A 15079-nucleotide genomic window follows, 5' to 3' on the forward strand; every position below is an offset into this window, starting at 1 on the left:
CGCTGATGAGATCCAAAAAGATCGAAATCGCGATCCGCGTCTGGCAGTTTCGACAGAATACAGACCACTTCGAATTATTTTATTCGATTAAGCTAACGTGCCTATCACGTTGAGGTTAGCTACGTCAGGATTCGTTTTCAGCAAGTAGATATCCACACAAGTGGACCTTGTTGAAAAATACGTAATCCTAAAATGTAGCATCGTGCTACAGATGGCGTTAACTGTGCCGTTTGTAGTATTTTCTGAAACGCAGTATTTTTAATTTTAATTAATTTAAAAATTTTGCTTGTTATGGTATAATTTAAAATTAAGTATAAACCAAATGTAAACGTCATATTTCAATATGCCGGTTTTGTCATTAATTTATCCTGTGGTTTTCTATTTCCTTTTTTGTACGAATTGTGCGGTAACTTCCATGTTCAGTCCTATATCGAACGATCTTTGTAAGCTTTCATTTATACGTGTTTATTATGGTCATCTAAATGTTATCGCAAATTAATTTGTTCGTACCGGTCACGTATTGTACTTTTTAGTTCTTGCAAGTGTTGTAATTTAGACCCATGCTACAGTTATTAGCTCCGAGAATTTATATTTCATTATTACACCACAAAAAAAAAAGAGAAACATGTATAAGGCATGATCGATGGCTAGCAAAACTGTAATAACAATAATAATATTCATCATTTGTTATATAACTGGTCATGTATTTTACAGAATAAGGGCTCATTATGCTCCCATTATTCTGTAATAAATTACAAGCTTGCAGAGCTAGAACAGAAAATATCCCTACAAGTATCGTTATTCATATACAGATACACACAGTATCGAGATGTGCCACTTATTGGGCGATGTATTAAAGACACTATATTTTTAAACCCGGAATAAGTAAGGGTTTCAATTCAAATCGATACCAAAGTTATTATAATAAAGAAAACTGTCTTATTCGTGATTTAAATCATATCGCTGGTACTGTTGGCAGGCAGTGTAAAGCTATATTTCAATTTGTGTCGTTTTGTCAAGTCTGTTCTTAGGAAATGTAACCCTCAAATTGAAAAATATCAATTTAAAACACATTACCCCAAAGGAACATATGATAGTTTATATACACATACATCTCATTATTTCATAAAAAATTTTAGCGCGATGCTACATTTTAGGATTACGTATGCTCCGAATGCTTCGAATTATTTTATTCTTCATATTCTCAAGTTTACATTTATTTTTTTTTATAGTTAAAATACAAGCGGCGTGTTTACAAGATGCTCAGTGTTGATGAGAAGCAATTGAAGAGCCTACACACACGAGCGAATTTAAAACGATTTCTTGACTATGTCACCAACGGACAGGTCGAGAAGATTACTAAAATGTGCTCGAAGGGCCTTGATCCAAATTTTCACTGCCAGGAATCAGGGGGTAAGTTTCATTTGAAAATTTATGACTGCGAAATGAACGAGAAGAGTCATGAACTTCTTAACTTTGGTCATTTCTGAAGGAAATCAATCAGAAATAAAATCACAGAAGCAGGAATGAAATTTTTCAAACAATCAAATGAAGTACGTACTGTGTGAAGCTAGCACCACAAAGTTATATTTCCTTTTTATTGTTTTAAGACTGATGACCTTATGATTATGATGATGATGATAATATGAAGATTGGAAAAACTTTGGCGGTTATTGTAGAACAAACAGAATAGCTTAAAACCCCAACGTCAAAACACTGTTTACTTCAGTCCCTGAAGAAGGTAACTTTGTTATCGAAAAGTGCTTCGGACAACTATAGTGTCGTGTTTTGGCGTTGGGGTTTTGAGCTATTCTGTCTGTTCTGATGATGATAATGATAATTTGTCGCTAATTTTCTACCAAATTCAAAAATTTGTAGATCCAGCGGGTGAAAATAGAGAAAATGTTAGCCCATCAAACCGGAACTCCACATAGCATATCTCCAATTAGAAATACCACAGAGAAATACCGTAAAGGGGAATAATCTTTAGCCGAAAGTCGTTTCTATTTCGAGATACGTACGTGTAGTGCGAGCTTGATATCAAGCCTGACACTAAGTATATCTAGTTTCCAGTAACTAGATGTAGTGACAAATTTTTGGATTTGGTGGCAAATTAGCGACAAATTATAGTACACTTTAGAAATAAGAAATATAACTTTGTCATGCTAGCTTAATAAACGTATGTGACGTTTTTTTTGGCTAACGAATAGGGTTCGGTTTTACGAGTTAAAATTAAATTTATTTTATTCTACTACATCTAATTTGATTGCATTCCTAGAAACTCCGTTGACTATTGCCACTAAAACCAAGAAACCCGCTAAAGTCCTAATAGCATTAGTGAACGGTGGTGCATTGCTCGACTACAGGACAAAAGACGGTTCAACAGCAATGCATCGTTCTATCGAACACAAAAATCTAGAAGCAATGAAAACATTACTGGAACTTGGCGCGTCGCCCAACTACAAAGATGGAAAAGGACTGACCCCACTTTACCTGACCATCACTCAGAACTGTGAATCTCAATATACGGAAACGCTTCTTCACGATCACGCAACTATCGGCGCTCAGGATCTACAAGGGTGGCAGGAAGTCCATCAGGTACCTAAGTTAATCTTGTTAAATTTATGCAAGTGCTAGAATAGCTTTTTCATTTGAGATTTGCATGCATGACATATAACATCAAAATTCTTCATCGACTATCTGAATATTGCTGATTATTTCCGGAAACTTCTTGTCAGTTCCTATTGTTATGTCAGTCTTGTCTGCTGTGTGATTTAAAGCCTTGGCATTGCCTCTTAACATTACTTGAAGTTTAGTGAAATTTTTGCGCAAATAATTTTCAGATGTTTCCAATTATATTCCTCTTAGCTATACTTAAGGATTAACTTAAATGTAATTTAATTACATACGGATATATTAGAGAAATAAGTGAGTGATGGTTAGTGAATTTGTTTTTAACTGATGATGATGATGTAAATGTCACATTCTGAGATAAACAAATGTGACGTTGAAACGTGAAAACTGGACATTAACGAGTTGCGGAAATGGACTTCTAATTAGTTCGTTTCGCAGTTTCGAGCAATCAGAATATTAATTTCTAATACGTTGCGAACCTATAGAAGGTACATGAGTGCCGATAATATGATTAAAAGAGAATAAATGAACTGGTCTAGCCAGATTTTCAATTATGGAAGCTATAAATATGTAATCTAAAGTGGGCCGGATAGTTACAAATTGTTAATTAACGAAATTAATTGAGTAGATAGTGTAGCGTACGAGCAAGCTGCTTAGTGAATAATATTAAGATCATAAATGTTCTTAATCAAATTTTAAATGTTTCACGGCTGTAACACTAATGAGTTATTTTATTTGGTTGTTGATAGAAAACTATTCATTTATTGTAATCATCATTATCTTGAAATAAATCTTTATAAGATATTAATTCAGATTAATTTCCGTTATCGCACTGATTAACTTTGTACTGCTAATATATATGAACCCTTTCAGGTAAAAATACAATTACGCTTTCAGACATAAACTGTAACGTTTTTACCCTTTGATTGAGGGTATTTTCAAGGAGCAATGATGATAATTGAAAATCATTTTCTCCTTCTAACAATAGGTTTATTATTTTGTAAAAAATTTTTTTTATTGGTGGTAGAAGGTCAATATTTTAATTGATGTAATAAGTTAACAATTCTTAACTCTAAATTATATTTTCGAAAAAACCCTCAATCAAAGGGTGAAATGCTATTATTTTTTATTTTATTATTATTTGAAAGGTTAATTAAGATTATTTTAATAATAATAGAATAGGTTTGTCAACTAGAAAACTGAAACGTTCCACATCTTTAATTACAATAATCTAATCTATAAAGGTCCTTTCTCTACCGATCTCGTATGACTCTTACGAATCTTCAATCAAATCATACGATCTAATGATATTCCATTACCCCTTAACGAATGTAATTTTTTTTTTTTAATTTTTTCGATTTTGTCATTTATTTTTGATAAGTTTATCTAAATTTGTTAGTTGTTCTAATGCTAATACTTTGATTTTCTAACTTATTTTTGGTTGTATGCCAGTAAAAGGAATTATATATATATATGATAAACTGTAATTACTCCAGTTATCATCTTGAGTGTATTTTTCTTACATCTCTACGGTAATAAATACAATTTTTTCTTCGTATAATGGTGAATGCGCCTGGCAGACAATAATTATAGCAATATACTTATTATTTAACATATACTTTAACAACAGAAATAATAAAAAGCAGAGATCCAAAAATTGTGCTTTGTGGTACCCCAGTATGTAATAATTTCAGTTCACTTTTAATATTATTATTTAATTTTTAATCATCTCCAACGCCTCTTATGCCAGTAGGATAATTTTTTTTAAGAAGGATCTATGGTATGGTATGGTACAATTAATCAAAATCTAAAAATATTTTTTTCGCTAAAGAGAACACAGCCATATGTTCCTACATGTTAAAAATGATGACGTCATTCAATCTCCCTTATCCCTTGTTTTCTTACAAACCCATTTTCGTCATGTTGTGAGTAACATTATCCCATATTTACACACTGTTTTGTTTATTATTTTTCCTCCCTTTTTTAGCTTCCTCGCTGTCAGTTATTATAAGACATCTGATATTAACCACGTGTCTGATATTGTTTATGAATTTTTGATCTTGGTAGGTCCGTTCTCGTTGCTAGGGTTACGACCTCGCGCACGTGTATTTCAGCAAAACAGTTGACGGCTTGTTTTTGTTTCAGGCTTGCAGGACAGGCCTGTCGCAGCACCTGGAACAATTATTGTTTTACGGGGCGAACATGAACGCCAGGAATGCTTCTGGGAACACGCCGTTGCACATTTGTGCGGTATTCAATCAAGAATCGTGTGCCAGACAATTGCTATTCCGGGGTGCCGATAGGCAAGCCCTAAATTATGCCAATCAGACTCCCTATCAAGTGGCTGTTATAGCAGGAAACATGGAACTGGCCGAGATCATACAGAATTTCCGAAACGAAGATGTCGGTATGTTGACAAATTTAAATTATTTTATAGATACATATTCGCATGGTTCGTATTTTATTGCATTGCATTTAATAAAATATTGTGTTATAGTCAGTGTTCTTCTTCTAGTTTTTTTTTTCTTCTTCGTTTTCACTTCAATCATCAATACATTCATGCATAATTAAGCATGTCCCAAGTTAACTTATTCCGCAATTAAAATTTAAAAATTATACAAGAGGGATGTTCTAATCTCTTTGGGTTAAAATTGTCTTATTTCATCTCTTTGGATGTTATCTAATGATGCAATTAGCAGGACAAAAACAACTAAATATAAAAATACATAAAATTAATAAAAGAAAAATTTCATATGATTTTTATANTGCACCTAAAACCCTCGAATGAAGAAGACAATTTATTATTTAATCTGTAATAGAGATTGTTTTATATTTATTTTTCATAATTTCACATTAATAAAAAAAAAATCAATACCACTATTGAATAAAAATGTCATTAAAGATAAAATCGGTACTTTTAGCTGGTATCTTTATTGGACAGATGCAGCAATACCTACTTATTCAAAAGGTTAAAGTGTACCTTTTACCTTTTGTTTATTTAACAAACCTAATCAAGCGATTCGTTAGCGATAAAAGTATATAATAAAATGATTTTTTAAATTTTGTAATACATTTTGTTCTACTACCTATAATTAATTTATTCATGACGAAAAGGCATTTATTAAAATGTATCCTTAAAAATTATCGCCATTTCTCAAAATAAATGATAAAAAATTATTCCTCTAAAAAAAGTTAAATTTTAAACGTTAACATTGGCACAAAAATACTGTCGTTGGTCAATTGATTAATATAAATAAGGATTAGCAATTAGGATAAGAATGTTTGAAAGTAGCTCCGAAATGATTAATTTGCAACATGTGTGTTAGCCATAGCTTTTCAGAAAGCTTATATAGAACCGAATTAGTAAAAAGATTTTTTTCGTGCCTAACTGTACATATGAATGTCATCTACATGTAGCTTTTCCTGTAATGCAGCTTTTAGACTGTTAGCTGTTATTTCAGTACCATTTCGAGGCCCTCCAAAGTATAATCCGAAGCGTCGATCGGCAATAGGTTGGTTAAATCGGGCTCCTTCAATGAGCTGTTTAATGCTGCCCCCTTCCCCATGTCCTAGTGACCGATCCTCGGCTCCTTACAGCTCAGCAAGTTCTAGCGTTAGCGAAGGAAGCGCAGCTCCAGGCCATGAAACCGATACGGCTAGTATCGTTACAGGTCTGTATCAATTTCATTCTATTCTTCTAAAAGTAAGTACCTACCTACGTACTTGATTGATCCAACCAAGTCATGAGGAGAAATGTATGGAAAGGACTAGTTTTTAAATTACTTCCTTTTTTGTACTCTCTCTCTCTCTCTCTAAATTGGCATGATGAATGTGCATTTGTAGCATTTTCATTTATTTTATCTGAATGTAATTGTTTTGGAATGGCTCAAACTTTTCGAAAATGTTGAATGTTAGTGCAAGAGTTACATACTTCTGTGCTTCACGTTTGGTAATGTCATCATAGGCGAGGAGCCGGTGATATTGAAAGTACCGTCATCGCCGAATTCTAAATATTTTTTAAAAAAATTGATAATTGATAATTGTACGAACAAAATGGCCTTGGTACGTGTTCATTTACTCAGCCGAAAGTGTATTAAAAGAAAATATTTATAATAAAAAATAAACAAATTTGCTATCAATACACTACAGTTCTTTAAAATTCGCGATGATGGTAAAATATTTTTTCTTTTTTATTAAAACATTTTCTATTAGTATACTTTCGGCTAAGTAAATTAACGGGTTTAACGTATAATTATCAAATATCAGTTTTTTTTTAAATTTTACAATTGCAATTACTTTCAATGTCACCGGCTCCTGGACTACCAGAGACATAGCTGTTAGACCCGGGTGGGCCAAGAGAAAAATTTGCTTTGTCCGAATCGAGGGTTTTTACGATTTTTATTTCGATTGCTTACTTTTTGATCAAGGGGTGGTGAAAAATAACTTGAGCATCAGGGGAGGAAATAAACATGCGCTCTCAGGGTTGGTTTATATTAAACCTTATATTTATGTCAATTTCAAGGAGCTTAAAGCATCGTAAGCTATATAGAGCTTAAAATCTAACTACAATCTCAAGAAGATTTAATACAACGTAAAGACTTCGTTAGATAGTAGTAATTTTGCAATATCTAGTTTCATTATTATCCTAATATCGAACATCGTCTTTAGTGTTTTAATGATAAATTTACTCAGTGCTTGCACTGGGCGTTACAGAGAAGAGTTTGGGAGATACAAGTGATATAGTCAGTGATAGTTCCGGTGTTGGTACCGCCAATTCAGATACCACCAACGGAAGTGTTTCGCTTCCTGGAACAACTGTAGTATGTACCGAAAGTTATACTTCGAAACTCGATGGTCATCTTAATATTCGAGAAGGCGACATCATCGAAGGTAAGATAGAAATTTATTTCGTAATAATGGAAATTAATTAATTATATCGATTGTTGGAGCCAGGCTTTTCCGCTGTTATTGTTTGAAAGTAAAATACGTTTGCTTAGAATTTTCAAATAGTTGCGCTTGTTCTAAATATGTCGGTACCATTTACTTTCTCTTGTGGTTTCCGTTCGCTAACGCGTTTCATTATTTTAGAATTTAGAGTAGTAAGGATGAGAATAAAATCATGAAGATTTTTAGGATCACGAAATAAAAACATTTCGGTAACTAATTGTCTGCCATCGATTAATTAATGAGTAAGGCATAGTTTAGTTTGTTTAGAATAAAAATAAAAATTATTCAAGTTGTCGCTAATAAGTATGATCTAGTAGTTGTTATTCGAATGCATGCTTGTGGTTGTGTGCGAATATTTGTTTTCAGGCAGCTAATAGCAACAACCTTGAAAACTATTCGTGATCTTCACAGATCGAGAAAATTGTTAGTAGGTATAATAAGTATACTTAGGTAACTTGTTCGACTTTGTAATGTGCGTCATATGAAATTGTTTCAAAAGCAATTGCGGTAACTTGTTTGATAAGTTTAATTAACTCAAAATCAGTATGTTTTAAAACATACCGTGGAACAAGCGAATTTTCCTTTTATTTGCTATGCAATGGTAAAACTGTTTTGCGGCATGAAAAAGAAATATTTACTACTGTGTAAGTTTCATTTTACAATAACAAAATCCATCAGATTTCTGGTTATAAATATTATATAATTCGTATAGTTACTGGTGCGACCGACGATGGCTATTTGGAAGGGACGATTAAAACTGGAGGTTGTAAAAGTGGCCTGTTTCCCTCTCACTGTGTACAGGAAGTGCGGTTACGACATCATAATATTCAGGCCCCCATGATGATCGCTCTGGATTCCCGAATGCCTGGCAGACCTGGAAGCGGAAGGGTAGCTGGCAGGAGGGAATGTACAAGCAGCACAAATGCAGCCAAACAATTTGCAACTGCGCCAAGGTTAAAAAGAACGTAAGAATCGCAATCGAAAGAAAAATCTTTTGGGCATTAGCTCAATGAAAATTGTCCTATTTAGGTACGTCGGGTTTTCGGTCGAACCAAGGACGGTGGTACTGCACAGAGGGCGTAAGGGGTTCGGATTTATTTTAAGAGGCGCAAAGGCTACGTCTCCTCTAATGGAGCTGACTCCTTCTGAAAAATGTCCCGCTCTCCAATACCTGGATGATGTAGATCCCGGCGGAGTTGCTGACAGGGCCGGCCTCAAGAAAGGCGATTTTCTACTGGAAATCAACAACGAAGATGTTTCATCTGCTTCTCACGAACACGTGGTGGATTTAATAAGGAAGTCGGGAGACTTGGTTTCGATGACGGTAGTATCTTTGGGACCTCCAGTCTTACCTGGTTCTCTACCCATGAGCAAATCTACGGCAGGATTTCCTGGAGGCAACACGGAACATATAAACAAACGACAATGTGCTACGTTACCAAGAAAATCTAATTATCAATCAAGCGGAGTTGCTACCATTGGACGGTCGATTCAAGCCCCCTTGCCTCCACGAAGAGATCCAAAAACTACCCTCAGTGTTGGTAGGGCGAGAGCAAAGAGTTTGGTTGCTGGATTGGGTAAGTCCTGATATTACTTATTACATTACATAATTAATGAAATATTGTTGGTTCTTTTTAGAAGCAGGAGGAGAAAAAGAGGCTGACGATTTAACGAAATCAAGTTCCGCAGAATCGGTTCACCAACAGGTCATGAATATTTCAGCCCAAGCAAGAACCGCGTCGATTCGTCAGAGGCCAATTTCGAACCGAATTACAACTCTAGAACTCGAAGAACTGTTCCAAAGACAAAAAGGCGAAACTGGAAACAAACAGGGTATGATGGGCACATCAAATTTCCAAAGCGGTTACAACACCTTAAGTCATCCTGGATCACCAGCCAAATCATCTGGTCGGGTTTATGCCAGCGTAGCGGAAATGAAACGAAGCAAAAATAAAGTAAGGAAATACAATTAAGTGCAAATCCGAATTGATGATAATTTTGCTTGGTCTTTTTTAATTTTTCAGAATGTTAAAGTTCGTTTTCAAAATATGTTCAGCGAAGGACCAGAATTGCGAAGAAATTTCCACAGTACACCTGATCTAGCAAACCAAGAAGCGTACAACGAAGTATTAATAAAACACCATCGTAGTCAAGATGATGTCGATTTGATTGGTGTGAATCGCAATCAGAAGCCACCCCCCACACATCCTCCGCCACCACCGCCGGTAGGCCAGGTCATAAAAGTCGATATTTCTAAAACGATAAAATCGGAATATGGCAATTTGAATAACAAAGATATTTCCGAAGAAGGTATTGTCTCGTCCTTCAAACCAACAGCAAGTGCTAAACTTTACGCGTCCCCGGAAGACATGAAAACAGTCGGTTATCGATCAAGAAGTGTATCATCTCAAATCGCCAAGAACCAGCTGAGGAAATCTCACAGTATGAAGTCAAACATCAACACTAAGGCTGTAGCAGGTGCAGTCTCTTCTTCAAGAAACATGAATCCATATGCTCAACCAATTAGAGCGTCTAGGTCACACTCTACTGTAGGTAAGGGATTTTAAATCTTCGTCTATTTCGTGGTCTCCAATTTTCTTTTTTTTATTTCAAGGAACAACTAAAGAAAGGAAGAAACGGGTGTTTTTAAAGGATCCTTCGAATAATTCTTTAATTTTAAACAAGAGTCCTCCTCCTATACCTGAACCGGACTACAGTTGCAGTGGATCTGAAAACGAAAGTGGAGATGAACAAAAGGCGCATGGAAAGTTTCCATCGAGGTTACCCACTGTTCATCTTCAGCCAGTTGAAAACAGCGGCAACAGTAATGCAAGGTAAGCCATTTCGCATTTTAATCAAAAAATTAAGTATTGTCCTTTAATAATAATCATTTTATTCGCAGTGGAAGTAGTTCCAGCGGAAGCGCTTCGATGCCGCACAGTATTAGTGTTGAAGAAATACAAAGAGGACGAATTATGTTGAAGTCATCTAAATCCTATCCCGATGATTTTCTGAAAAAGATGAAAGATATCGATCCTTCCAATGAAGATGCCGATAACAGTTCTTCGGGAGTGAGCTCGGATCAGGAATTACCTCCTGGACCGTCGCTAGAATTTGGAGAAGGATTGTCGCATGAGCATCCCGGCCCAGAATTATCGACCAAATTACAAAGGCACCAAACAGGTAACAAATCTTCAAGATACATTTAAGTATATAAAGTATTTTTTATCAAGCGAAAAGAATATTCTAAGTGACATATTGCTGGGTTTTTAATTTATTATTAAGCTGGCCGAAATGGAAATTACACACATTCTCGAAAATGCAGGGACTATGAAGACTTTTCTTGGCACCCTGTATATACTTCGAGATTGTAAAATACATTAGATCATTTGTTCAGAGTTAAAAAAAAGTTTATGTATACTTCATTTACTTTCTCTAGCGATTAGCCTCTTCCAATGTATTGGATGCGCGCTGACAAAATTGTAGGTAGGGAGATAAAAACTCATTATACTCACGACTCTTGTTCATTAAACATACTTTTTCATACAGTACCTGCCAGAAGTTTTGTTCAATTATGAATAGTAGTGCGAGCCGAAAACATGCATTAAAGCCTTTAATATGTCTTCAAATATAAATAAACATCTCGTTGATATTTTCAGTAGTAAATGATACCAATAACAGTACATTTGAGCAATGCAATTGTAGTGGATAAAATGGTCAATTTTTCCGTGCAGTATTGTACGTATTACACGCTCCTTACCGGTTAAGAGTTTGGTCGAGAGTTGTCTCCTTCCTTTTCTGGCCTAGTGCTGTTCTTTTCTACTTTGCGCCGGTCAAACTGAAGGTCACATCGCTACAGAAAGTAAACGAAGTATAACAGAAAGTCAGAATAGAAAAGTAAAAGCCTAAAAATAATAGGTACATATAAAAGGCGATTGGGGTTGGAGGGTTGCGGTCGACAAAAATACGAAATAATGTGTGATGACATTTATTTCATTCGTCTCTTAGGTCTATCTAGGAACGCAGTTAGTTTATCTCGATTACCACCCCCTTTAGAACAAGATCCAGAGGAGAAAGAAGAATTCCGCCTTCCACCACCCCCCGAATTCGACGAAGCGGCAGCAGTCATGGCTTCCGCGTCTGCATCAGAAGCCGTCTTGGAGCCACCCCCGCAATTTAGTGATAACAGGCAAGTGACAAGGGTCAGAATAGTCGGTGCAGTTCCCAAAGCAAATTCTCCCCCAATAAATACGCCGCCGAAATTCAAACAAGGGAGGTTGCACAGTCAGTGATAAAAACTTAGTAAGTAATACTAATTAACTCAATGTAGATTTAGTGTTTTCTACTGCTAACGTAAACCGTTTCACTATTTTCGTGAGAAAATTATATGCTTCTAAGGCACGACACACTGATTAAAAAATTTGATGTAGTATTTTGTATCAGGTAAACTTTTTCAATAATACAATCCGCTAATTAGAAGAAACTGTAATAACTTACCGTAGTTAGTCTAGAAAATTAAAAATAAACCGAGGTCATTTCTATAAGTTCCTTCACGCTTAGTGTCTATTAATTTAAGTGTTACACCCTGGAGAAATAAGAATAGAACTCGCAAGGGGTCGTGCTAGCGTGATGCCAGGAAAGAGAGAGAGAAAGAACACTGCAGAGAGGCTCATTGTTACTGTCTTTACTTTTGTAACTTACATGAAGAATAATAAGACAAGAGAATAAGAGATATAACATTTTTAATGTTGTTGTTTAATGTACGGTACGAGTCGTAAGAGCGTCACCAAATTGTGCCCAGTCGTCCGCTGCGCAGGAAATTACTGCGCAACTAATTTACAAGTGGGCCAAGAGGTTCTGCATTTAACACTCATAATATCCAAATTGTTCCGATGTTGCTAACCGCTCAGTAGACAATTGTACGAGGGATGTTTTCAAAGTTCTGGGAATTTAGCTATAATTTTTATTATTTTAAGCCGTCCTCAAAAAACATTTTCGGTGTCTCTTCAATTCACCTATTTATGACACGTTTTACGTCAGTTAAACTTTAAAGTCGAACACCTCGTAAGGGTTTTTTCAAATCTGAGTAAAGATGATAAACACTGGGTGCAAGAACCGATCGATCCACCGATAAACAGTAATTTTGGATTCTGTATTAGACTCACCAAATACTCCTTGCAACGCTGAATAATTTCTGACGTTTTTCTTTCCACAAAAAGAAAATTATTGCGCGTCTTCCATGAATACAAAAACAGTGTTATGAAAACGCGTTTATATATCAGTCGAACATCTAAATCAGACTAAACAATATTGCACGAGATATTTGCATAAACATGCCAAGACTTGTCTGGCACCAATAACATTACCTGTAAGTTCCTAGAACTTTGAAAGCATCATCAGTAATGACCCTTTTAAGTCCCATTTACTTTGGTTTAAGTTATTTCTCTTATACCTAGTCTTCCTGATATATTGTCTTACTAGAGGAGCATATCAATAGAGAACTTCTACGTAGCGTTCTCTCCCATTCTCCTGGTATCAAATTACAAAGTTAAATAGCGCTGACGCACTCTATTCTTATATCTCTATGATTCCGATGATTTTTTACTATGGCATTTTTATTTGGCATACCGAAATATCTCTAAATGGAATATTTATTATTTATGTAAGATTTATGCAAAATGCTTACTTTACTCCAACTACTATATGAATTTTTTGTTTGGTGTAATAAAATTTGCGCAATCCGTCACAAAATAGTATAAAATATAATAGTTTCCTGCCAAAAGTAAGTCCTGCAATAATTATAGTCTTTTAAAATATGTAATAGGCGAAATTTTAAAACTTAATTACAAATTTTTCATCTATAAATATAACAAAAACAGGTAGCAATTCCTAATTTTTCGTGTTTTTTAACCACCAAACATTTTTTTAAATATTTAAATACTCTCATACAGTAACTTTTGTTTAAAAATTTTAGTTTCTTCGAAAATATAATAGCACCTAACTATTTCACTATTTTCAAGTTAATAAATATAGATATTTTGATAAAAATAATATTTTCTCGAGTCATAAAGATGCAATCGTTTTCCTTTAAAATTTCGATATTCAATATGCTCAAATATTTATGAAAATAACTTACATATGTACAAGTATGTGTATATATTTATAAGTAGGCTCTTTGCAATTTTAGCAAGGTAAAACGAATAAGCTAAACAGTTTTTGTATGACACTTTTTTGTACGCCAACTGTTTAATTAAAATTTCGTTGCGACCAAACTTTACTTTTGGTAGCTACGAAACAAAATTGGTACTGGTTAGAGTTTATACATTTTATAAAATACGAAATACGGTTAGGTATTAATAGATAAGATGATTCAGAAGTATTTGATTTCGTTTAAATTAAGGCTGCACATCAGAATCTCATATAATATTAGCAACCAAATTTAAATAACTAGTGCGTGAATTAGCCGTGTTTATCTATGTATATATAATATAAATAATTTACTTGGGGTTGACAAAGTTAATTAATTTTGCTATAAATAAAAACTAGAAGGGCTTTTTAAAATATAAATCAGCACTCGCGTTTAAATGTTAACTTTGTATTTACTCGAAATTGCACAAAGTTGTTTTTAGTTGAGAAACGTTGATAATAAATTTCGTAAAGGCTTTCGCGGTTGATAAGTGACTTGATGATGTCCTGATCGTCGCCGATTGGAATTGCTTCCTAACGTTTCGCTAGAACGAGTGGCCACCTTCTTCAGAAGCTTTTCCTCCTCTGATACTGGATATGGATACGGAAGGACCTCCGAAGAAAGTCACCACTCGTGCTAGCGAAACGTTAGGAAGCAATTCTAACCGACCATGAATTTTAGACCTAGATCATTTTCAAGGAGTAGTTAAAAGAAATAATGATAACTAAAGAGTAATTCTTGTAACTATACTTCTTGAAAATGGTCTATTCGTTCAAACATACTAAAAATTTAACAACAAATTCAGTTGTTTTTCTTGATTAATAAAAATGTTTCGCAAACAGTGCACCATTGAAAGTTTAAATGGTATTCGTAATTATGATTTTCTTGAAGTAAGCCTCAAGTAATTACGTTATTTCATTATCAGAGAAATACAAATTTTCTGATTCATCTTTAAACTTCAGTATTGTTGTATATGTTATGCCATAACTTCTTAATTGTACCTTATTAATATTATTATTACTGTCTAATATAGTTAATAATAAAACTGTTTGTGATGTCAATTAGGTGAAGCATTTATTTAATTGCACTTTTTGTAAATAGAACTACCTACTTGAAACGGCGTCTTTTCAATGTGTATATTTTTTATGAGACAAAACAGAATTTGTAAAACATTATTTATTTTACTAATTGTTATTTAAGAGATAAATACCACTTTTCAAACTTTTAGTATTAAGTACTCAACGTTAACTTTTCGTCGATAAACTATTTTTTCCTCTTTTGTACATATTGTGTTTAACACTATAAATATTA

At 34.3% G+C, this 15079-nt stretch overlaps 1 protein-coding gene across 5 annotated transcripts in view; it reads left to right on the plus strand.

The window, feature by feature from the left end:
* The window catches only part of LOC108744824 (protein shank), a 76290-nt gene extending 61211 nt beyond the window's left edge, over positions 1-15079 (plus strand). For 3 of the 5 annotated variants that reach the window (XM_018480769.2, XM_018480770.2, XM_018480767.2), the window contains exons 4-15: positions 1233-1413; positions 2279-2598; positions 4780-5041; positions 6096-6305; positions 7327-7524; positions 8294-8546; positions 8611-9158; positions 9220-9536; positions 9606-10134; positions 10196-10415; positions 10484-10764; positions 11590-15078. In XM_018480769.2, the coding sequence (XP_018336271.1) occupies positions 1233-1413; positions 2279-2598; positions 4780-5041; positions 6096-6305; positions 7327-7524; positions 8294-8546; positions 8611-9158; positions 9220-9536; positions 9606-10134; positions 10196-10415; positions 10484-10764; positions 11590-11873 (3603 nt within the window). In that variant the 3' untranslated portion in view covers positions 11874-15078. Of the gene's footprint in view, positions 1-1232; positions 1414-2278; positions 2599-4779; positions 5042-6095; positions 6306-7326; positions 7525-8293; positions 8547-8610; positions 9159-9219; positions 9537-9605; positions 10135-10195; positions 10416-10483; positions 10765-11589 lie in introns of all 5 variants that reach the window. The other 2 variants (XM_018480768.2, XM_018480771.2) reach the window with 2 other exon arrangements.

This window comes from Agrilus planipennis, unplaced genomic scaffold (assembly GCF_000699045.2).
Source record: "Agrilus planipennis isolate EAB-ADULT unplaced genomic scaffold, Apla_2.0 scaffold35, whole genome shotgun sequence".
Lineage (NCBI taxonomy): Eukaryota > Metazoa > Arthropoda > Insecta > Coleoptera > Buprestidae > Agrilus > Agrilus planipennis.